Source organism: Pogona vitticeps, chromosome 1 (assembly GCF_051106095.1).
Source record: "Pogona vitticeps strain Pit_001003342236 chromosome 1, PviZW2.1, whole genome shotgun sequence".
Taxonomy (NCBI): Eukaryota; Metazoa; Chordata; class Lepidosauria; order Squamata; family Agamidae; genus Pogona; species Pogona vitticeps.
This window is the reverse complement of record NC_135783.1, coordinates 107,187,262-107,212,019: the sequence shown is the minus strand read 5'-3', so window position 1 is coordinate 107,212,019 and position 24,758 is coordinate 107,187,262. Positions and strand designations below refer to the sequence as shown.

The 24,758-nt window shown below is 40.4% G+C and overlaps 1 protein-coding gene across 10 annotated transcripts in view; it reads right to left on the bottom strand.

Moving 5' to 3' along the window:
- The window catches only part of BACH2 (BACH transcriptional regulator 2), a 221,447-nt gene that overhangs the window by 8,663 nt on the left and 188,026 nt on the right, over positions 1-24,758 (bottom strand). For all 10 annotated transcript variants that reach the window (XM_078380655.1, XM_072998743.2, XM_078380667.1 and 7 more), the window contains 2 exons: positions 21,981-23,528; positions 942-1,148 (listed from right to left, as the gene is read on the bottom strand). In XM_078380655.1, coding sequence (XP_078236781.1) covers positions 942-1,148; positions 21,981-23,528 — 1,755 coding nt within the window. The remainder of the gene's footprint in view (positions 1-941; positions 1,149-21,980; positions 23,529-24,758) is intronic.

Genomic DNA, 24,758 nt, shown 5'->3' with positions numbered 1-24,758 from the left:
GACAGTGGGTAAAATCCTGTTTATGCCACCATACACTAGATTGGGAATTGGAAACATTTAATTGAAATTAATGGAAAGCTTCCTATTGCCCTCCTTTCAGCTTCCAGGGCTCCCTAGGGCTCCCTTTTGCCTTAGGGAAGCCCTTGGGCACCTCAGAAGTGGTGGTAGGGGAGCCTTTAATAATAGTAAAAAATCATCAGTGGCAATCTGGTGCCAATTTTTCACTATCAAAGGGAGCCCTCGGGAGCCTCAGAACCTGAAAGAGGACAAATAGGAAGGTTTCCATCAATATAAATTAAATATTTCCAGTGCCAGATCTGGGTTATGTGGGCATGTATTTATGTCAACAGGATTTTTCTCAGTGTTTGGTAAGAACTAGGTGCTTACTTGCAACTGTGATTCTTTGAGTGGTCATCTGTGAATTCACATGATTTGTGTTTCTACACTTGCACTGAAGCCAATTGCCTGATTCACAGAGACCACAAAGCAAAATAACAAGTAGCTTAAGTGCAACTTTGTTTCTTCAAGTAATCATCTGTGAATTCACATAATCAGTTTCAGTGCAGGCACAGAAACCCAATTGTGTGAATTCACAGAGACCACAAAGTGGTCCAGTGATAACTGAATTTGAGGCTAACTGCCCAACAGCTAAAGCTTGGCCGAAATGATCCCAATGGTTTCTCCATTTTGGCTTTATTTTTGTTAAATAAATCATGACATGGTGTAATATGTCATGTGTTGTTGTTAATCTGAGGTTGTATTTACGTAAATTCAAACCTGCTAAGGACCAGATGATTTTAATTTTGTCCTGATATGTGAAACCATAGAATTGCAAGAGGGTGTACTTTCCGATCCTAGTTGTTTTCAGTTTCATCATGGAAGGCAGATGGGGCAAAACACACACAATTGTTTCAGTAAAATCAGTATCTCACTAAACTCACCAACTTGCGGATTTCACATTCTAAATTCTGAATACAGTCCAGTTTTCTCTTACGGCAGCGCTGAGCTGCAATCCGATTTTTACTGCGCCGCCGAACATCATGGATAAATTCCAACTGCTCTGAGGTTAATTTGTGCATTTTTATCATCATCTGGAAGTCGTTCCTTGGAAGATCTGTGATCTGATCTACAGGAAATGGAAGTTTCACCTGGCCAAAAAGAAAAAAAAGCAGATTGCTTAATAAGAATTTAGAAGCCTCCATAGAGCAATATGCTTTTATTTCAACAACACGTGATCGACAATTTCATCAATATCAGTTACATTCCAAGCAACCTAGAAGCTTGTCAAATTTAAGTAGTAGACTCTCCACGAGTGAAAGTTTGTTTGTTTGTTCATTCATTCATTCATTCATTCAACTTATATACCGCCCACTCTACCCAAAGGTTATTACAATTTAATATAAAGTTATTAAATTGTAATAAAAACAGTAACACTAGTTTAACTTTATAGAAATGTTTTTTTCACATATAAAATTATGTTTGAAAAATGACACAAGCTCTACCTCAGATAAGTAGGGTCTATTTAATGCCTGTACAATTTTGCTATACATCCTAAATTAGAACTATTTTGTTGTCTTCAGTGAGGCTATAGAAGTTTTACACTAATTTTTAAAAGCTGGTTGCATTCCCTAATATCTCAATGGAACCATATATAATCCAACTGGATAGTGAGAACATAAAACCTTAGAACAAGCATATTATAAATAAATAAACAAAAATGTTTTGTAAGCATCATAGTGCATTTCAGGTTGATATACTGGTACAAATGTTCAGAATTTATTTATTCAATTTATTTGAACATTTATCGCTCACCTTTCTTTGATAGAAATCAAGCTGAGATTGGCTTATTGTAAAAATATACATCATATTTTTTTTTGAAAAAAGTATAATAAAACAAAACTGCCAAAATCTATTTTCCAAAAGTGAAAGAACTGTTATATTATTTACAGTAACAGTTTAATTTTCAGTAATGCTTCCATTATTCTGAAGGGACCATACTGAAAACAGTCAGTCAAATACCTTTTCATGATCACTTACGATTAGAGATGTGTTCTAGCACCAAAATTTACACTCAGTTATTTGGATTCTGAATCACAGCCCTTAGGATTTAGAATTTTCAAACTGACTCCATTACACTCAAATTGAATACTACTGTATATTGTTATGATTTCTCCCTTTAAAAAAAACAACAACACAAAGTGGTAAGACATTTTAAAAGGATTTTCCTGTGTCCTCAATACCTTTCCAGTGACTGTGCCAAACAAAAAGAATGCACACTAACAGCTAGCAGTGCCGAAGTATAAGGACATAACTATAATGGGCATACTAATTGAACCTCGAATAGGGATGCCAGATACATGGGTACCAAAAGGAGGACATAGAAAAACAAAAAAGAGGGCAGAGGAGGACGTACCATAACCCTCGCTCTCCTCCACCCTCAGCTGCAAACACACAACTCTCCCCATTGTTTTTCAAAGTAAAACAGAACACTTCGGCGGCGCCAGCTGTACAAAGGCAGGAGCGCTTCAGCACTTTCCAGGCTCCTTGGGAGAAACCTCAAGACAAGGAAGGAGACTGCAGGGAAAAAGCAGCAGGGGCATCCTGTGGAGGCGGTGGTTTCATGGAGGGCTTAGCCACCCTAAGACAAACTGGCAGGGGAAGTGGGAGAGCTCAGGGAGCAGCCAGGCTCCCCTCCCAGCTGTTGCTGAGCTGGGTTTTTCAGCTGCGCTTCTCCCACGGCGCAAAGAGGAGACGTCGAGCAAACAGGAAGTGTGGTGGCCATACACATGGCAGCAATAGCTGCTGCTGCTGCTCTGATTCATTGGGTCTTGAGATTGTCTCAGAGGAGGAGGAGGAGAGGAGGAGGAGGAGTTGTTGCTGCTGGCCTGTGGGAAGGAAAGCGCCTGGCTGTGTGTCGCTGAAAGTCTCTCGCTTGCCAGAGAGAAGCAGCCCCAGTCGGTCAGGGAGACGCGTAGCTCCTGCGTCTCACCCATGCATGCGCTCTAAGACACACCCACCCACGAGCGTGACACACCAAAAGACATTTTAAAGGTTTTTAACTTTGCCTGCCGGACGGAGGACATTAGGCTAAAAAGGAGGACATGTCCTCCTTTTACCGGACATCTGGCAACCCTAACCTCGAAAAATGGGAATGCCAAGAGTAAATGCCAACAGCATCAGGGAAGAAGTGGGGAGTGGGCAAATTTTCTGGGCAGCACTGGAAGGCAAACTGGAGCAGCAGATAGCTTGTGGTGGGTGGGAATTTTGCCAACAGCATGGGTACAGCAAGGCTGAGTGAGTGAACATGATACTGGAGTAGCAGTTGGAAGAATGAAAGAGTCAGCAGGAGGTGGTAGCAGACAGAAGCATGGCAGACCTAATACTGTGAGCAGAGTGTGCCATTCTCTCTTACTTAAAAGGGACTTTAGGGAAGCCCAGCAATGGTATGATTATTTTATTTTCCCCTTTAACGGAAATAAGTTTTTCTACACATCCAAGTTCCAGGCATGAGCGATGTGGACCAACAATGTCCTCTGCCTGAGGTAACATTCTCTCACTGTGCACACTAGTTGGTGGGCAATACAACAGTCCTACTGCCACCTTTGCCATGTCCTTCCTCTCGAGAACAGGCACCTGCCATGCTTGTTAAGACACTGTTCTAGAAAGCTTACCCTGTTGTTGCAAGCTGAGGGAATTGTTCTCCCATTAGAAGCTGCTGCTGTGGGTGCAGGCAGCATTCCTGAAGCCTTCCGTAAGTACCTAACTCTTTTACAATGCCCACTTTTCACACTGCCTGCAGACTCTACCCAAAGAAAAACAGTGTCTTATTCTGTTACAGCAGAACTAGAGATGGGGTTATTTGTATATGAATATCCCCGCACAGGTGGCGTTAACGACGGACCAGCCCCATGGGGCTGGACGGTCCACTCACCGATCCGCTGCAGATGCCGCGATTCTACCAATGGTTCCATTCACCACTTTTGGACCTTGCAGCAGGAGTGGTGAGTGGATCACACACTGCAGAGCCATTGGTAGAATCGTGCTGTTTGCAGTGGATTGGTGAGTGGACCATCCAGCCCCATGGGGCTGGACCATCGTTAACACCACCCGTGCAGGGATATTCGTATTTGTATATGAATACCCCCATCTCTAAGCAGAACACAAACACTTCTATTGAAAATCACACATACACAGAGATACAAAATCGATTAACTTAATATATCCGTCGATATATAACAAAATTCCAAAGGAACCTAAACCTAATATATTTCCTGATATAATATTTAACAACATACTAATCTATGAATCTACTAAACCTAAATTTTAATTCCTAACTCTATTAAGTAAACAATATACAATGAGATGCAGAGAATGTCAATGTTAAGAGTTCAGAACAGGACCCAGAGAAAACTGCTGCAGTGCAGGACTGCAATATGCACGGGATTTATAAACAACCATGCCCACTTTTCAGTTGGAAAATGCCTATATATATATATATATATATATATATATATATATATATATATATATATATATATATATATATATATATATATATATATATATATATATATATATATATATATATATATAAAACAACTTCTAGTGTCTGTGACTGCTTCTAGATTTCATACCGGTAGACACACATAATTTACAGATTTTGCTCTAATCTCCATCCCCTCCTTTGGGAAACCCATGCCAACCCCAATCAGGATACAGTGTGTTTTCTGCCCTCACTACCCTTGATGCTAGAGTGTCTTTAAGTTTCATTTCTCTAGAAATCACTCCAGAATATCTGAGAAATAGGTTTCACTTTCATGTCTTTCTCTAGCAAGCAGAAATCTGGCCTTTCACTTTCTAAACTATATGAATAAATAAGATTTCAAATATTTGGAATTATTATTACTAATACAAATACTTTATTGCTTTGTAATCAATCAGGCTATATGCAAGAACATGGATTAAACCAATCTTCAAAATAGGAGTTGGCATTTCATTCAAATATATATATAAACAAGCATAAAAAGATATAATGATGATGATGATGATGATGATGATGATGATGATAATAATAATAATAATAATAATAATTATTATTATTATTATTATTATTATTATTATTATTATTATTATTATTATTATTATTATTATTATTATTACTACTACTACAGATACTTAGAACTATCAAATTCAGATTTTGATATACAGTATTCAGAATTATCCACACACAATATTATTTGGTGAATTCTGAATATTTTTTAATCCAGATGCCTATCCCTACTTGCAATATAGCAAATAACTGGAGTGTATCACAAACACATTTATGTTAGTATTCATGATGACCAGAAGGTGGCACCAGGCATTTAAGTTACATACCAACAAAAGACTATGTTTAGGTACAGGTAGCAGAAGAAGACAGAGCACAGACAGAGTTCTGACTCCAGTCCTTTGAAGATGCTGGCGACAGAGACTGGCGAAACATTAGGAAGAAAAACCTGAAGAACACAGTCAAGGAGCCCAGAAAACCCACAACAATCATCGGATTCCAGCTGTGAAAGCCTTTGAGAAGAAATAAACCTTCCATGTTCATGCACCAGTTTGCGTGCTCCTTAGGGAAGGCTTCCTTTACATCTGAACTTGCATTTTAATGCCTTGCATGTGAATCCACATGCATGGAATCCACAGGCATGTGGAGATAATGACTATTCTAGTATGAACATCTCCAGAAGCCAATGAAAAAAGATATTACAACAAACATTGCAAAAACCCACAAATAATATGGCATTCATCATAATGAATTGTCTCTACACAGAAAACACAGCTGTAATTATTTTCTTCTATTTCTTTGCCTATGACATTCTTCTATTTCTTTGCCTATACAATATCTTTCCGCCCATTTTATGCAGTGAGACCAAACTAGGGTACCATTTTTCAAAATCTAGGAACTTAATTTGCATATTTTTCCTAATTATGCTACGTGACAGGCTACACAAGGGTTACATAAATTCACAGGTGCTGATTTTTCTGTTCAAAACAATACTTTGTTTAGGTGTGTAGCCTGCAAAATTACATTTTAAATCACCCAGGAAGTGCTTTAAGCCCAGAGTTTTACTCTGCTACCAAGAGAACATTCATCATTTTGCTTTCTCACTTCATAGAGACATTGGAGGCAGTGGCATGTCTATGAAGAGATCCCTTCTCATTGTAACCATATGCGTTAGAATGCAATAATTATATAAGTCTATCAGATGTATTTTCTTGTATGTATGACTAGTTCTGATCTCTATGGTAATGCACTGGTGATTTCAGTCACTGGCTAGGACCACTGAAAGAAAGGCATATAGGCTCCTTTCTGTCAAAACAACTGGTCAAATAGTGACTGCACATTTGGCTTCTCATCTCTCACTGTATAAGGACCACAAACTATTTTTTCCCCCAAAAAAGTATGGGGATCAGTTCCACCTAATAATGTAAACAGACACCAAGTGGCACAGGTAGAATCTACACAAAATGTGCCCATCTGTCAATATGACATCTCTAACCTTCACCCTTATACACCTCCCGTGAAGCCCAAAGATGGCACCATATCAAAACACATAACATGACAGGTCAGTTTTTGTGGCATGAAAGACCAAAGAAACACTGACAAAGAAAACAGTTCTTGGTATAAATACACAAGAGCTGATATGGACATATATGCTCAAAGGCTGTTAATTAGCGACAGGAAGAATGTTTGAGTGCTTTTCCATACCTTTTGGACCATAAATATAAAACCAAGAAAGTAGTTAACACCTAGTCTATGGGACTATAGCAGCATAGGTATATCTCACTGTGTCTACTATGTCACATGTGTTCCTTCATAAACTTTCAATTGCATTTGAATAGGGTGGAAATCCTTCGTTGTTAGAAAAACTAATATTGGTCATATCTATAGACTGAAATTTTGGATGTGAGCTCAGAAGGTATCAACATAATACTAGAGGCAGGAATCTACTGGCACTCTGGTTGAACTACAACTGTCACAACCATAGCCAATGGTGAGGGATGACAGAAGCTACCATACCACAACATCAAAAGGGCAAAACATATTCCTTAGTCCTCACTTAAAAGAAAACAAGAAATGTGGACAAGGAATGAAAGAACAAGACGTGCCAAATGAGAACGTTGCTGTTTTGCTCCTGCCGCCCGATAACAAAGCCACAGTTTACCTGGTTTATATAAGGGAATGGAACTCTGGACAAGACTTACAATAACTCTACTAACAGTTCTCCTGGCCTGATCTCCTATTAAGGCAGGGGTCTCCAAAGTACGGTCTGTGGGCCACATCTAGACCGCCTTGGCCTTTTATCTGGCCTATGTGTGCACACGTGCGCGCAAGTGGGAGAGTGTGCGTTCCTTTGGCCTTCGAAAATATGGAAAATATTATGTGCCTCTCACGGTAAAAAGGGACGTGGTGGTGCTGCGGGCTAAACCACAGAAGCCTGTGCTGCAGGGTCAGAAAACCAAGTAGTCGTAAGATCGAATCCACGTGACGGAGTAAGCTCCCATTACTTGTCCCAGCTCCCGCCAACCTAGCAGTTCGAAAGCATGCAAATGCGAGTAGATCAATAGGGACCACTTTGGTGGGAAGGTAACAGTGTTCCGTGTCTAAGTCGCACTGGCCATGTGACCACGGAAGATTGTCTTCGGACAAACGATGGCTCTATGGCTTGGAAACGGGGATGAGTATCGCCCCCTAGAGTCGGACACGACTGCACAAAAATTGTCAAGGGGAACCTTTACCTTTACCTTTACCTCACGGAAAAAAGTTTGGAGACCCCTGTATTAAGGGAAGGAAGTACACCTTATCTGTTATAAAACACAGATTCCACATATTGCTGAAATGTATGAAAAGTTTGGGACAGCTATTTTTTTGGACCACAGTTCGTAGAAATTCACCTGCCAGGATGGGCCAGTGGCTATGGACTGATTGCTTACTTGAAAGTGTAGTTCTTCTGGAGGTCATCTGTGAACTGACATATACGGGTCTCCTCTGCGCCTGTGCAGTCAATATTAAACTTCTTTCTTCAGCTAGTAAACTGGCTTCACACAACAGTGATGCCATAGCCTAAATGGGACTAGAGTGACAGACAAGAGGGTTCATTCACAGATGGCCACTTGAAGAACCACAGTTACAGGGAAGCAACCTGTCCTCCTTCATGGTATTTGTGATTCACATGTATAGGTGCCTTCATAGCTAACTTATCATCTGGTGGGATGTCATGAAAACATAGAAGACAGCATGTGTGGCTCTCACATCCAACCTATAATGGTTCACTAAAGTCATAGGCAGAGGCCATGTTGTAGCCTTGCAAATGTCTTGTTACTAGATTTATTTCAAAAAAGACTGTAGATACTGCCACAGCATGAGTCAAATATCCTGTTAAAGAAGTAGGTAAAGGACATTTAGGAAATTCATATGATAATGAAATTGCCTTTACTACCCATTTAGATAATCTCTGTAAAGACACTTCTTCATCTTTCCTGTTTCCTTGATAAAAAAAATATAAAAGTTTATTTGTCTTTCTCAAACAACTTACCAACATAAAATGCAAGAACACGTCTAGCATCTAACGTGTGCAGTCTTTTCCAAGGTGGACACAGGATTTGAAGAGAGCAAAGGAAATACTGGTTGGCTCATATAAAAACTTGAAACTACCTTGAGTAAGAAAGAAATGTCTGTAATCAAAGTCATCTTATCTTTATGAAATTGCAGGTATGATCTGACACGCCGCAGTGCAGCTAACTCACTTGTACACCTAGCTGAAGTTATGTCTACTAGAAAAGCAGTTTTATAAAATCCACTGCTTATATATCGCTCCACAGTGCTTAAAGCACTCTCTAGGTGATTTACAATTTTTAATTGTACCGGCTACACATTGCCTCCCCCCAATGACCTGGGTACTAAATTTACCAACCTCAGAAAGGTGGAAGGCTGAGTCAACCACCAACTGGCTACTTGCACCCACTGGGATCAAACCCAGGTCGTGAACAGAGATTTAGCTGCAGTACTGCAGTTTAACCACTGTAAAGCCGTGGGTTCAAATGGCGGTTTTGTCAACTGGCTCAAAACCACTGACAACAACCACTGTGGGGTTGGTGGATTTCAATTTGGATAAATATAATAATATAATTTATTGTCATTGTAAGTATATACACAGTATACCATACAACGAAATTCACACATATATATAATTCAAACCTTTTAGAAATCTTTTAACTATCAAACTTTGAAAAAGTTTTGATGAACTATAACCTTTTGGTTGGTATGATACAGTAACAGACAAATAAACCATAACGGAAGATTGTGAAAGACTTTTCTCTTTAAGGCTCAATAAAAAGCGCAGCACTAGGTGCAAAGTAGCTGCTAAGTATGGCTCATTAAAATATTTTGCAAACTCCTTAAATTTTCTCCACATATAAAAATAGCACTTTCTGGCAGATTTCTTTCTAGACTCCCTAAGAACCCTTGCTCATGCGGGTGAATTCTCCACATTGTCAATTTTGACATTTCCAAGTCTGGATGATAAATCTGTCTGTTGTGGCATGTTAGAATATCTAAGATGACAGGCAGTCTCAGCCTGTTCACCAGCATTAGAAGAAGGGTCGTGAACTGGGGTCAGTAAAATGGCATCTGTGCCCTCTTGTTGGATTTTCACAATTGTCCAATGGATCTACGGGGAAGGAGGGAACAGTTACCTCAGGGCAAATGTATCCTCCATGGATTTGTGTCCTTTTCCTGCCGCAGAACATTTCTTTACAATTTTTTAGTGCGGTATTAGTTTGATCCTTCCCAATATTTGCATAGTATTTTTAGCTTTAAATATTGTCTTTTAACAATGTAAGCCTTAGATCCTTTTAAAGGTGTGTGTGTGTGCGCGTGCGCACGCACGCGCGTGCATGCATAAACAAATAAATAAATGTCGTATTTTGGGTTCCCTTGGAGAGCAAAAAGGTCTATTTGTGGCAAACCCCATTTCAGTGTTATGAGTCTGTAAACTTTGCTCAACAGCTCCCAGATCTGAGACTGTATTTAATTTCTGATTAAAGCATCTGCAATCTAGTTGTCCTTGCTGGAAATATGTAGTGAAACAAGGTATATGTGCCTCTTGATACATCATTCCCACAGGTAGGTTGTCAGTAAAAAAAAAAGGGCCATAGAATGAGTTCCACCCTACTTGTTTATGTAATACATTGTGGCATTGTCTATTATCCTGTGTACCGCTTTCCCCACAATAATGTATTCAAAAGCTCTTAGACTTTTGATTTACATGCTGATTTTTCTCTTGAGGCAACCAAACTACATTTACCTGCTTTTCCTGGCATTGAGTACCCCCCCGCCTCTAAAACTGGCATCTGTTGCTATTGCTACTTATGACTGTGCGGACCTGAAGAGCATTCCCATTTCACAGAATCGTGAAGTTGGAAGTGGTCTATAAAGCCACCAACTCTAGGTTGTCCTTGTCTTGCCATCATGTCAGCTGAAGTGCCAGCTCCTCACAGCTTTCTGTATGCCTTCTTGTTCACATTGTTGAAAAGGGCTACGAAGAATGAGAGTAGAGGGCACATCCTGGGGCTTGCATGTGTTACTAATGCGGTAATGGATGCCATCAGGCCCAATGATATCTGTGCCAAGTGTGCTGTAAGTGTCTAGTTAGAATTTTGAAGCAAGGGAAATAATTTTGTCCACTCTCTCTCAAGTAAAGCAAGTTCTTCTTTCGTGTGAGTCTAGAATGGCCATGTATTGAACTGCCTTTGCTGATTGTAGGACTTTTTAAAATTTATTTTCTGTCCAAGATCCAACAGCAGCTGTGAAGTAAGGAGATAATCTTTTTGCAGTTTTTCCTTCCAACTTCTACAATCATTTTGTTGCTTATATAAGGGAAAATGTTTATTCCTCTCATATGCGAGATATTCTGCAGCAGGGGCAATAAACTTTGTAAAAATTCTGGGCACCGTTGACAGCCAAAAGGAAACATAATGAATTTATAAATGGCACAGTGGAGGAAATGATGATGGCTCAGTGTGCAGCTATATGGAAACGGGTGTTTTTGAGATCTACTACTGCAAACCAATAGCGGTTTTTCAATAGTGGGAAAATGCTTGACAGAACCACCAATTTGAATTTTTAAAATTCTGATGTATGAGCTTACATCTTGTAAATTCTAAGATGAAGATGATGATCTGGGATTCTTCCTGTGCCTTGTGTGAGATCGATGATCTAGAACTTACAGTTATCATTTTGAAATAATGATGTGCATTAGCCCATCATTTGTTATCTAGAGATCTATATATGACTAGGCCCTAGGTATACACAACTGTTGTCAACATGCCACATCATGCCAAAGAAGGCACTGTAGACCAAGCTGAGGGCTTAGCAAGATGTGGTCTCTCTACTAAATTTAAGTGTTCACACAGTTATTAGGAAACAGCCATCACAGATCATGCTTTTCTCTAATCAGGTTCTTCAGCACCACTTAGTCAACTGAAGCGTTTTTAAAGAGTAAAGTGGACAGATGAAACAAAAACCACTGCATCCACACTACCCATGGTGTTAGTTGTTATACAGCTGCTTTTAAAAAATAAGTCCCATCACGTCAACTTTGATTTATGGTGACGCTCCAAGTTTTTTCTAGGCAAAAAGTCATTAAGTGGTTTCCCACTCCCTCCTGGTAGCCCTCTGGGATCAAGCTGGTTGCCCAGGGCATGGGAACATAAACCCTTCAACCACATATGCTCCAGATAATTTCATTTGACCGCTCTCCTGGGGGGGGGGCAGAGTAGGGATTCAGACTTCTGGCCCTGGTTCCACAGCCAGGTGTTCCAACCCACTAAGTTATACCAGTTCTGTTATACCATAATGTAGCATAATGTAAAGCTGCCTGGGATAAGAAATTCCCCACATCATTTCAGTGATCTCAGTATTTTCAACATGGTTTAGGTCTACCCAAGAACAATATTTGATGCATTGGTTTAAATTGCTACGACCACAAAATCTGGCTATAAGTGGCTATACAGATATGACTTCATATATGTTTTTGATATGTCACTGGAGGCAGTGACAGATTTTACTTTCTTGGGCTCCATGATCACTGCAGATGGAGACAGCAGCCACGAAATTAAAAGACGCCTGCTTCTTGGGAGGAAAGCGATGACAAACCTAAACAGCATCCTAAAAAGCAGAGACATCACCTTGCCAACAAAAGTCCGAATAGTCAAAGCTATGGTTTTTCCTGTCGTGATGTATGGAAGTGAGAGCTGGACCATAAAGAAAGCAGACCGCCGAAGAATTGATGCCTTTGAATTGTGGTGCTGGAGGAGGCTCTTGAGAGTCCCCTGGACTGCAAGGAGAACAAACCTATCAATTCTAAAGGAAATCAACCCCGAGTGCTCACTGGAAGGACAGATCCTGAAGCTGAGGCTGAGGCTCCAATACTTTGGCCATCTCATGAGAAGAGAAGACTCCTTGGAAAAGATCTTGATGTTAGGAAAGTGTGACGGCAAGAGGAGAAGGGGACGACAGAGGATGAGATGGCTGGACAGTGTCTGCGAAGCAACCAACATGAAATTGACACAACTACAGAAAGCAGTGGAAGATAGGAGGGCCTGGCGTGCTCTGGTCCATGGGGTCACGAAGAGTCGGACATGACTAAACGACCGAAACGATTACAAGGTTCTGAAATCCCACTTTCATCTTTTAAACATGGATGGGAATCATCCGGCCTTCCAGACATTTTTTATTACCGTTCCCATAATTCTTCATCACTGCCCATTTTCACTGGGGCTAATGGGAGCTGAAGTCCAAAAACACTTGGAAGGCATGAGTTTCCCTCTTGGCTTGAAGCAAATTTTCAAAGCAGCACCCAAATATTGATTTAAAAATGGGGAACACCTTTACAACTATAGCAGCTAAAAATGTCAAATCAAATATGTTTTAAAAAATGCAATTATCAAGCTGTGAAAGTAATAAAATACAGAAGAAAACAGAACAGATTGTTCAAAACTCCTAAGTGGATAATTTTTTTAAATTAGTGCTGATTAGCAGCTCAGGCAAATTGAAAGGTATTAACCTGGCATCTGAATCTCAGTAAAAATCTCCCTGAGGAAGGAGCTCTGTAAGCAAAGCATAGTCAAAACAACAGCTCTCACTCCCTTGTCAACATCACCTCACCTCCAAGACTCAGAATGTCACATTTTAAATGGCAATCATGGTGTTACCCATTACTTCTAGGCAGCCATATAATCATTCAAATAACTGAATGTTATTAATGCATGGCACTGTATTTGGTGGTAAGCCAGAAAAATACATAAAAATATGCACTGGTTCCCTCTGGTGGACAATTCTGCTACTGTACCTTGCACAGTTCTGATTAGAAATAGGGGTATTCGTATTCAAATACAAATACCTCTGCACAGGTGGATATAATGAGGGTCCAGACTGTACACTCACCTTCCGCTGTTGCGGCGGGCTCTGTGCTCCCTTCCTATCGCTCCGGAGCTTGCAGTCTGCGAGCCACTCCTGGCAGGAGGATGAGCCTCGCTGCCGGTCAAAGAGTAGCTCGCAGACCTTGTGCTCCGGAGCGACTGGAAGGGAGCGCAGAGCTTACAGCAACAGCAGAAAGTGAGTGGACAGTCCGGCCCCAGGGGCTGGACCCTCATTATGTCCACCTGTACAGGGGTATTCACATTCGTATATGAATAACTCCATCTCTAGTGCTGTTATAAAAGACAAAACAAAAAAAGTGTTTTCTACTGACTAGGGAATTGCATAAATCCTGATAATTTCCTGTCAAAATGCCTATAAATTGCCTTAAAATGCCCTTGAAAAGGAACTTCTGAAACTAGCATGGACATTACTCATTAAATTTCCACCATAACCCCGTAATTACTAGTTACTCATTAAATTCCCAAAGTAACACTCATTATCCTAAAATAAACTAGCTACAGGGTAACTATTACTCACAACGAGTTCCCTTCAAACTCTGCTGACCTTTAATGTAAGACCTTACTCTGGCTAGATTTGAACAGCAATAGGACTCCCTATAAAGGCCTTTACATGTAAACACGTAGGAGAAAGATGGGCTACTCTATGCAAAGGCTCTTTTCCACAACTGCAACACTTGGCCTTACTTGTGTGACACATATATGAAACTGACCTGATATGTCCTTATATCCTTGGTTTCTTCAGACATCTTATAGGACAGAGTATGTTTCTCCTTGCAGTCTCTATATACAGTGGGGTCTTGACTTAAGAACGGCTTGAGTTAAGAACATTTTGACTTAAGAACCACTCTCATAGGAAAATATTGACTTGACTTACATACTTAGATTTGAGTTAAGAACTGAAAAAAACCCACGTGGGAGGCAGGGAAAGTGCAAAATGTGAACTTTCAGTTAACTGTTGGCCAGTGAAAAGGGTGCCTGTCTGCTTCCTCACTCCTCCCAGCGTTTAGAGAGTGGATTGGGAGACAGTCTTCAGACTGCCTGGTACTGTCCTGCCTCGACTGTATTTTCCCTGCCTTCCCTGAACCTTTCTTGACCTAAGAAAAAAAAGAAACAAAATATCCCCCCTCTAGTGGTCGAAGGTGGAATAGCAGCTTCCCATTAGTTTCTATGGACGGAAAAGAGCAGATACGGATTAAAAGGTTTTCAATGCATTCCTATGGGAAATGCAGATTTGACCTGAGAACTTTTTGACTTGAGAACCGCCTTCCAATACGGATTAAGTTCTCAAGTCAAGACCCCACTGTACTATGAATTTTGGTATGCACTAATCTCACCGTACTACAGTTTATCCTGGCAGGGGTGGTCTCAATCTGAAGCTCTGACTGAACAGCCTTTTCTTCCATCTTCATTGTAGTTGGCAAGGTAGTAACGGTGGCGGCCGCGGCTCTGAGAGAAGGACATAGGAGGTTGCCCTCTATTTGCAGACTGATGACAAGGGCAGACGTTATGTACATGCTTATTTGTTGATGCCTACTATTTTCCCAGAGGCACTTACTATGTTCTGTATGCCGTGAATAAGTTTCCCCCCTGCCCATATTAAGTTGCTTCTTTGTAGCTTCACCGGTGTATGTTAGAAAACACCAAGAAGAAACAAAAAGGAAAGGGTTAATGACATAACCAAAAGAAAAAAGAGAAAAAGGAACAGTTCTGAGGAAGAGAGCAGAAATCAGCTTTCTACTGTGCAAAGTGCTTCCTCCATTTTATTAATCTAATAAAGGTAACAATTTTGCTGGAGTGCATGTAAAAAGTAGCTGTTAGTGCTTTCCCTCCCACTTCTGACAAGGGCATTAGAGATGGCCACCGTTTACTTCAACATCACAAAATGACCTGAAGCACAAACACACATAACACAAATTCTTATCTCACGAAGTGATAACATTCTAGTTTTGCAAACCTACTACTGTACTCACTTCTCCAGCAACCACAAAATCATACACCACTGTGTGGCACAGAAAGTTGTTACAAACTGGGTGTTCAGTGTGCCCAGTAAGGCGCAGTTTCACTATTAAAAACAAAAATAAATAAAGAAGTGATCCCTGGAACAAAAGTGGCCTGCAAGGTAGATTTTGCTGGATCCAGAAACAAATGGGAAGCCAGTGGACCTGTTTGAACAGAAGTGAGGAAAATTTCCATCACCAGTGCCAGCTCAGTAACCTCACTAATGTGTTCCTTGTACCATCTGAAGCATTTATGCAGTCTCCAAAAGGCAGCTTTGCCTAAAAATACATTTCAGAAGTTTTATCTGAATATTGCCAGGTCAAGGGAAATGATGGTCTGGCTATCTCCACTTGAAATCTAGTACTAAACTGAAATATCCAGTATCATCCAGAGGAGTGTGTGGAGAAATTAAGGTGGAGGGGAGCAGGAGCCTTGACCAGCGCTGCTGTTTGCAACATGCCAAGTTTTTGAAAGGCAAGTGGCAGGAGAGCCTCCGAGCCATGCAATTTTGCTAATGATCAAATGCAACACACAGGATACTAACGATGAGAAAAATCATGTACAATCAAAATCTTCCATCATTTGAGCTTCTATGCACTTGAGGCAGCATGCTTGAAGTTTCATCTAGTTAAAGGTGGGTCCAGGGGATGGTTTTACACTCCCAGGGACAGCAGAGTGTTAAAACCCTGTGGCCAGAAATCTTCTTCTGCTTTTGAAAAATGGGTGTCTTTGAGTGTTAAACAGAGCAGTGGCCCATGCAACCTATTTAAAAGGTGAGTTCCAGCTATCAAAGACATCCATGAACAGTCATACACCATTTTGTGCTCAGAAACTTTGTGTGTGTGTGTGTGGGGGGGGGTGTATGAGCCTGCATGGCCGGGGGCCACAAAAATTGCCAGGGGAAAGTCATGCCCAGGCACAGACCTGCATTTTACTCACACCTGGTGAAGTCTAACTGGCCGAGGAGTATCAGCTAATAAAATCAGAATATTATAATAAAATAAAAAGAAAAAGAAAAAGAAAAGAAAAATTATAATAAAAGAAAATTTAAAAATTAAATAAAATATTGATGGCAGCTGGATAACCAACTCCTAAAAATATCCAGGTATAACATGTAAAAATATTAGTGATCTCTCTTCTTGAGCTTTATAGGACTAAGCTATTATACCAGTTACTGTTTGGGGCTTCTGAATGGGCACAATAAGACTGAATCTAAAGACTAACATCTGGACTAAGAACAACAGAAGTTCCTGACTAGGAGTATCTGGACCTGTCCTATCCCCAAGCACTCTGCTGCCCTGAGGGAACTTTAGTCCATCTGCTACAGCCTTAAAATAATTTTCAAAAAAAGCCTCTCCTGTAGTCCTAAAAGCATTTGAGGATATGGGCCCAGCATAACAGGCTACCAAAATCTGCCAAATGATTTTTGAACTCGGCTTTTCAATGGAATATAACAGGAGCTAAAGGGATGCTCATTGAGAAGTCACAAAATGTCTAGGCAATGTTGATGATCAGACAAGCTTTCACACAAGTAACTAAGTGCTGTTACAATAAATGGTGTAAAGGACTGTATCCTCTGCTTAGAATTTGTCACCTTAGTACTCTCGTTTGCCCATTAGATCTATACAGACTTAGGGACTTACTGTATAACTAAACACAGATTAAAAACCCTGCAGTTGATGAAAGTCAAGAGATAGTATAATGGCCAATCTGAGGTGAGCAGATATTGTCCTGCCGGTTGCTCAAAAGGTAGAAGGTATCTTTATAACGTTTATTCTGTCTCAAGTATCCAATTTCTTGACCCTCTGTCTCTTGTTCTGGAACATTTTTCAAAAATGGAAGTGCATTTTTATTGCCAGGATGAAATTACTACATGACATGATGAAAAATGTTAAATCAGCTTTAGAAAGGAGAAAAGTTTGTATTTCACTAGGTGATAAAGTATGTTCTAGAATTATTTTGGTTAGCACGCATTTGCCAGAATGTATGCGCGCTCTCTCTCTCTCTGTTTTAATATTGTTTCACTATTGTTTTTTTAATCTGCTCCTATTCTTTTTATATATTTTTTCTCTTAAGTACTGCTTATATACTGCTTTTTAAAAAATCTGTCTCCATTTTTTCTTTGTTTCTTTGGAATATGGTAAAAAAAGCCTGATCAGCTATTGCATAATAATAAAGTAAAAGTGATTCATAAATTGCAAACAGGACTATTAAATGTTAAGCACATTGCTTTGTTCACTGAAAAACAGCAGAGTTATTTTTAGGATCAGATCTTGCCTATTCAGTTCTAACGGCATGTACATGGCTGGATACTTGTAATGCAACTTGACACAAATGCTTTTGGACTGTCATTTAAGAGCTCACAGCTGGTCTTCAACATTTTCAGTAGGTCAACAGAATTGTTTCACAGCACTTCCTTTGAGAAAGATCTCTTTTGAAAAACAACTTGCCAGCCCCATTTAGAGAGATGCTCTTAAATATTAAATGAAAGACAAGAAAAATGTGATTTCCCTGGATGTTAGCAGTTCTTGGAAAGTAGTCTGCTAATAATTCCTGTCTTTCTTTAGTATTCTTTGTAAAGTCTTGACTTTTAAATTGTATTAAGTTTAGATTTTACTTACAGAACTCCAAGGGGAATATCACAAAAGGACAATCATCAACCTATCTCTAAAAAAGGCTTGAAGCACAAAGGTTATTACAGAACAGGGATGAATTCCTGTCAGATCTCAGCTTGTGAATATATAATACCTTCTCAAGTATACATTATTTTCTATTATTTTTTATATAATGTGGTTAGTATATAAAACAAGATGGATTGCTCAACCTGAAGTATACACATTTGTATATGTTCCAAGTGTTATTTTTAGTTTTATCACCCTTTGAAGGTCTGAATGTAAGAGGAAGGAAAAAAAAACATATTAACATGCTAACGATGCTGAACAAAATGCAGCATGTGCTATAAATATCTTGGTGCCTGAAGCAGAAGGCCCCCCCAACAAACGCACTGATTTAAAAATGCAAATGACAGATCTAGCAATTTTGTATTCTAACAGTTTACAGATTTTGCTGCCTGAGCTACTGCTGTAATCCAATATTTTATCACATTTGAAAGAAAACTATGACCCTATCATATAACTGCACGAAACAGCCCCATGTCTTGCTTGAATGTAAACTTGAATCCATTTTTTAAAAAATGTAATGAACGATAACCTTACCTTCATCCTCTTTGCATACATATTTGTTAACAAAAACATTCAAAAGGCTCTTTCCATCCTTGTTTCTTGATACAGTTCACATACATTATTTCTACCATGAGTTTCCACATGGAATTTATTCTGACATGCTCTAGATGACACCATGATCAAAAATGGGCGTCAGTTAGGACAGTGTTTTTCTAAATACTAATATTAGTGCTAATATTACTTTGGGTGAAGACCATATCCTTCTAAGAAGCTTATTTTGAGTATCCTGCAGGAAACAGCAGTACTATTCTACTGTTAATATCTCTGCATAGAGAAAATGTAGTTTTTTGTTACTGAGAAAAATGCAAGGTCAAACAATAAAGGGGAGGGGGAATGGTTGGATAGACATATATAAACATTGCCCCCTATCTCTCTATGAGAGTTCCTATTTTGCTTTTATGCTCAGTCATTATGCTTTTGAAGACTCTTCCTCTCATGCTACACACGCATTACTTATACTATTTCTGATTCAATGAGGAATAAATAATGGAACTTATCTGAGCATATCAGTCCCATGTTAGGATAATGCTTCTGGGCACAAACACCACCACTGAAAGGTAGAAAGAGTTCCAGCTTGAATTTGGAAGCTTCATGAGTGGGCTTGAAAACACCAAAGCCAGACTCATTTTTACTCCAGCTCTTAGATCAAGTAGTAACAGTGTAAACACATACAACGTGCACTAGACAGATCACCATGCTCTTACATGGGATGCATGGGTCCAAGCATGGAGGAAATTAGCAAATAGATCAGGGAAAGAGAGCCCTGAGTAGACATGGTCTAGAGGGGCAGGGTAAAAATCTAATAAATAAATAAAATAAAAATAATAAATAAATAAATAAATAAATAAATAAATAAATAAATAAATAAATAAATAAATAAATAAATAAATTCTTGGTGGCAACAAAGTAATAGCACAAAAAAGCCCTTGATCTCTTCCAAAACAGTCCTACATCTGCTCAGAAGCCTTTCACTCACTCAGCTCTATTGGATTTTCTCCCTTGGCAATGTTTATAATACTGTATTGCTAACCACCAATGTAGTCCTATATACCCTGTTTCCCTGAAAATAAGACCTAACCTGAAAATAAGCCCTAGTATGATTTTTTCAGGATGCTCATAATATAAGCCCTACCCCAAAAATAAGCCCCAGGTAAATGGAACCCTGCCCTCCACCATTGTGCAGCAACCAGAAGATGACATGACTGCATTTGAATAAATGCAGATTGTTGTACATGAAAAAAATAAAACATCCCCTGAAAATAAGCTCTAACGCGTTTTTGGAGCAAAAATTAATATAAGACACTGTCTTATTTTCAGGGAAACATGGTATGTGTATTTGGAGCATGGGAATTCTAGTTATTTCTGGACTACTATTCCCAGAATCCCATACCTAGAATGGGCACTGAACTGGGAGATTCTGACTATTGTCGAAAATTAAAGACTTTTCCACACTCATATGCCTACTCACAAATAAATCCCACAGAGCTCAGTGGATACAAAACTGCAATCAAACTGTTATTTTAGAGGGAGGGGGAAACTGCTGAGGAAAGAAAGATTCATTATTTTCTAAGGTCATTTGCCATGTGATGTGGCAGGAAAGTAATGGGAGGTTCATTGTCCAGAGAGCCCAATCCTAGGGCTTCCAAGGGTAGGATGAAGCCACAATACAGTTTCTGTGGGTTGTGGCCATTCAGTAACAGGTGAAACTCCTGTGGTTCTCAGGGTAGATTTGGGGGCATGGATGACAATGGCTGCATCCAAGTTGGAGCCAAAATAGAGGAAGCAAAGGGCACATGTGGGCAGACTGCAACATCTTAAGTTAATTTTTTTATGCCTGCACGAGGCCTCAATTCTGACTTGCCAAGGGATGGCTTCTTCTTCCACAGCTACAGAATATTTCTTAAAGTTCCAGTTTAAATAATAAAGTAATCTACAGAAAGAGAAGATAAGTTTAGTGATGACCAACTTTGTTTCTCTTTCCTCCCCCACAGTTTTAGAAAAGTTTCAGGGAGCATGCCCTGTTTTCTATGCATCAGTGCAAACTCTATTTAACTGCACACAGAAAAGCATCATTTCTTTTTCTAGTGACAAGGTCTTGCTGCTGAAGCACCAAAATATCCTGAACCCCAAGATTATCTTGGAGGGAAGCTGTTTTACTGCCCCCAAAACACGATCTGTGCATTTATTTGTCAGTCAAATGTCTGAAAGAGCTTGCTTCCCACTGATAAATAAGGATACGGATTAGCTAAAACTCTACGTATACCTATCTGTCAGTACTGAATAGGACCCTTTATAGTTATGCTTTTGGAACCTTGCTCTTCCTCCTCATCCCTTGTGTAAGACTATTTGCTTGTGTGCCAGAAAGAGCTTTTTACTGGATGCGGTAGCAGTAACATTACTGATGAGAAGCACAATCAGTTAATTGTAGCAAGGTCATATAGCTTTGGGCTAGGAAAGAGATGCAATTCAAGATAGCATGGCCTGATAAGATATAGATTAACTCTCCAGGGATCCAGATTCTTGTTGTGGTTGTGCTCTGTGAACATGGATCTATCTCTCTGCTTCTCTACTCCCTATCCTTCCCCTCTCCTTTAGATGACCTTCTCCACAAAGCAGGCATTAACTTAATAAACAATAGCAAATGGCCTGCAAAACCCTCAACCCTGACTTGAAACACTGCTCTTCACCCATCTTTCTGCCTCCATCCACACTGCCCTTCCTCCATTCAATCTACAGCTAACGAGGATTAGCATTGCCAGAATGCTAAATCTGGTATAATGCTGGTATGCTGATTTGCCAAATACCAAAACCAACAACAAATCACAATTTTCAATTATAGTTAAAAGGAAACTTTCAAACTGTGGTTTAGGCTAACTAGGCTTGACAAAAAATGCTGGCACATGAGCTACGCACAGTAGGTTTCAATGCCCCCAAAGGAGGGGGAAATTTCCATGCATGGTGTAGGGGACAGAAGCACACATGCCTCTGAGGTGCTCCTAGTCTGCCCATAACAGTTTGGAGATTAAGGAGAACTAGGTCTGCCCTAAGTCTTTTTATAGAACACAGGATCTTATCATCCTCAAATATTTTCTGCAACTTTCCTTTTTCACATTAGTCTAATTGCGATCAACAGCGGATTGAATAACACTGACCGGTTTCTGCTTCAGTATACAGAGGAAGCCATTTAAGACAACTGTGGGCTTAATGAATCTGTCACAAGAAGCGTTAACAGGTGTACTTATCACAGATCCCTACCTCATGTCCTCTGTCTTGCACAGGACATGACTCACTGTCTGCTTCAGAGAACGATCCAGACTCATCGCTAGAGTTTGTTCCATAGGATGGCTCACATTTTATCTGGGGTCTGACTTGGCTGTACATTCCGTCTCCCATCATGCTCGGCTCCTGATGCTCAGTGGCCGGGAATCGAGCTCCTTGGGAGCAGGGGGACGATGAAAACTCACACAGAGGGAGGCTACAGGGAGAACCGCCACTCCCATCCTCTGCGTAAGAGTAGGAGGAACATGAGCTGGAGGTCCTTGTTCTGGTTTCCAGAGGAGGAGAGCGAGGACAAACTTTAATTGGCACTGGACAGCTGGTGTTAGGCCGCATCCGTCCTGGCAAGTGATCAGCTGCCTGTCCCATGTGAGAGTAGGTCTGACAGCTGGGAAGAGATTGGCTACTTCCTGCCCACAGACCCTTTGGCACAGCTTCAGTGAGGTCTTTGTCCAAGCTGCTCATGCCAGAATATGAATGCACCGAAGTGTTTACTTGGTCACAAACAGTTGAAGAAAAGATAACGCTCCTCCTGTCCACCTCACCTTCCTGCTTACAAAGACCTTCAACAAAGCCAGGAACCCTGAGAGGCGATCCCACTGTAAAATTGGAAGCATCCTTCTGAACAGCTTGAGAGAGTCCAACATTCCCTGCAAAAGGGATGTAATCAGTTTTGTGGTCACCCTGAGTTGTCCCTTTGTCGAAAGGGCACACTGGACTCCTGGCAAAGTGCTGTTGGGAAGTACTGGGGAAGCCAACTAAGTCCATGTTTTTTGTTCGGTTGAAGAAAGACCTTAGGCAGGAAGGAGGGGAACCACTCTTAGACCCGTCTGCTCCAGTAGGACTTTGCTGCTTTCGGTCCATTTCGACATCCCCCTCTTTATCCCTGATGTCGGTCTCATCTCCAGAGAGGCAAAGTGTGATGTTTTCTTCGTCGTTCTCCTCATTCCTAGGCTCACTTTTAATCTGCCCTACAGCAAGCTCTGGTTTGAGGCCATCACCAGAATTCTCTTCACTGAATGTGCTTGCAAAACCTGAGGTACTAATGTGTGATGTGTTGTAGACATTCTTGGTACAAGCCAGCTGGTATTTCTTATATCTGGGGTACCGCGTTACTGCTTCTTTATCCAAATTATCCTTGCCATCATTCAGTATCTCCGAGTCCGGGAGCATGCCTTCCTCTTTCTCAGCTCCTGAGCAAGCAGATTCAAAGTTAAAGGGTTCGGGGTGCGTTCTCTCTCTCGGGCAAGATAGCTTGGAAGTCTCTGAATCCATCGTCTCTTCCTCTTCTCCTTCCGAGTTCTCGTCCTCATGCATCCGCTGACAGGTACTGTCCTTTTTGCACAGGAAGAGGCCATCTTCGTTATTCAGCAATTGCGTCTGAAGGAAGCTGAAACAGGAGTCCTCCAGGTTGTGCATGCGCAGGAATTCTGCACAGTGGATGACCTCTTGTATGTTTTCTCTGCTGAGTAACAGCTTAGCAGTGTAGGCAAACTGTAACAATGGACCAAATCCCCTGGCAGTGACCTGCAAAAAAACAGGGAAATTGCCAGCATTACCATCAGCACTGCTATTGTCCCAAGCCCCTCAAGTGTAGTTAGATAACCTGACAGCTCTAATGTCCATAAATACCAGCGCGTTCGCTAATCTTTTATTAAGTCAGCAGAGAAGCTACTTCCAATAATTAATGCTCCCTGCGCTCTATTACTATTTGTATACACTTCCTATGACAGGATCATCTAAACATTACTTCCAACCGATGACTCAGAAAGCGATGACAATCTTTGGCGCTTGCCAAATGGAATTTACTCTAGTAACAGATGTTCAACAAACTCAGGGATGCTGCTGAATTTTCATGGGTATATAATCCCACCAATTTCACGATATTTTTATAATCTAGGCTACGTTTACACTGCACTTAGAACAAAATATGCCAGTCACTGAAATTTAAAAAAATGTTGTTTCAAAGGACAACAGTAGCTTTTTCAAACGCAGCAACCACCTGGGGTACAGAAATCAGGCTCCCATCATCCTCAATCAGCATGGCAAGCAACCATGTTGACTGGGCATGATGGGAGTTTTCACTACTGGAACAACATAAATGTTAAACAGTACTAATAAAAGAGCAGGATGTTGGGGGAAGTGCATGGTGTTTGGTTCAATGAAATTACCAAAGCAGGGAGGATAGCAGAGAGGGGAGGAAAGCAATGGAGCAACTCAGGGGATTGTACATAATATCACCCTGTGATTGCTAGAATCTCTGGGTGGAATGAGTCAGAAAACCAAACAATTGACAGGTAATAGTGTATGTATTACTTTATGGCTCCTATAATCACAAGGCAAGGCCGGATACAGACTCCAACAGCACAAATGAATGCAGCAACAACACGCATTTGCTTCTCCAGATTTTACTGCTGTGGAAGAGGCAACAATGCTGGGCTCTGTCAGCAGTGGATTGGACAAGATAGTTCCCTAGACAAGGAATCCCCAAAGTAAGATTCAATAACTTCAGGTTACTTTGATTCAGACCGTTTGGCCTCAGGTTTCTGACCTTTCACCAGGGGTTGCCTGCCTGCTTTTAAGCTGGCTTTTTCAGCCATGAGGTTGAGAAATGTGCACATTTGTTAAAAATGAAAATAAAAATGAAACTTAAAATGAGAAAGAAGTCTATATAAGGACCGGAAATGAATTTCCTGGGAGGTGCAGATTAATATTTAACAAGTAAATTTAAAGTATAAAAGCCTAGATTATTGAAAT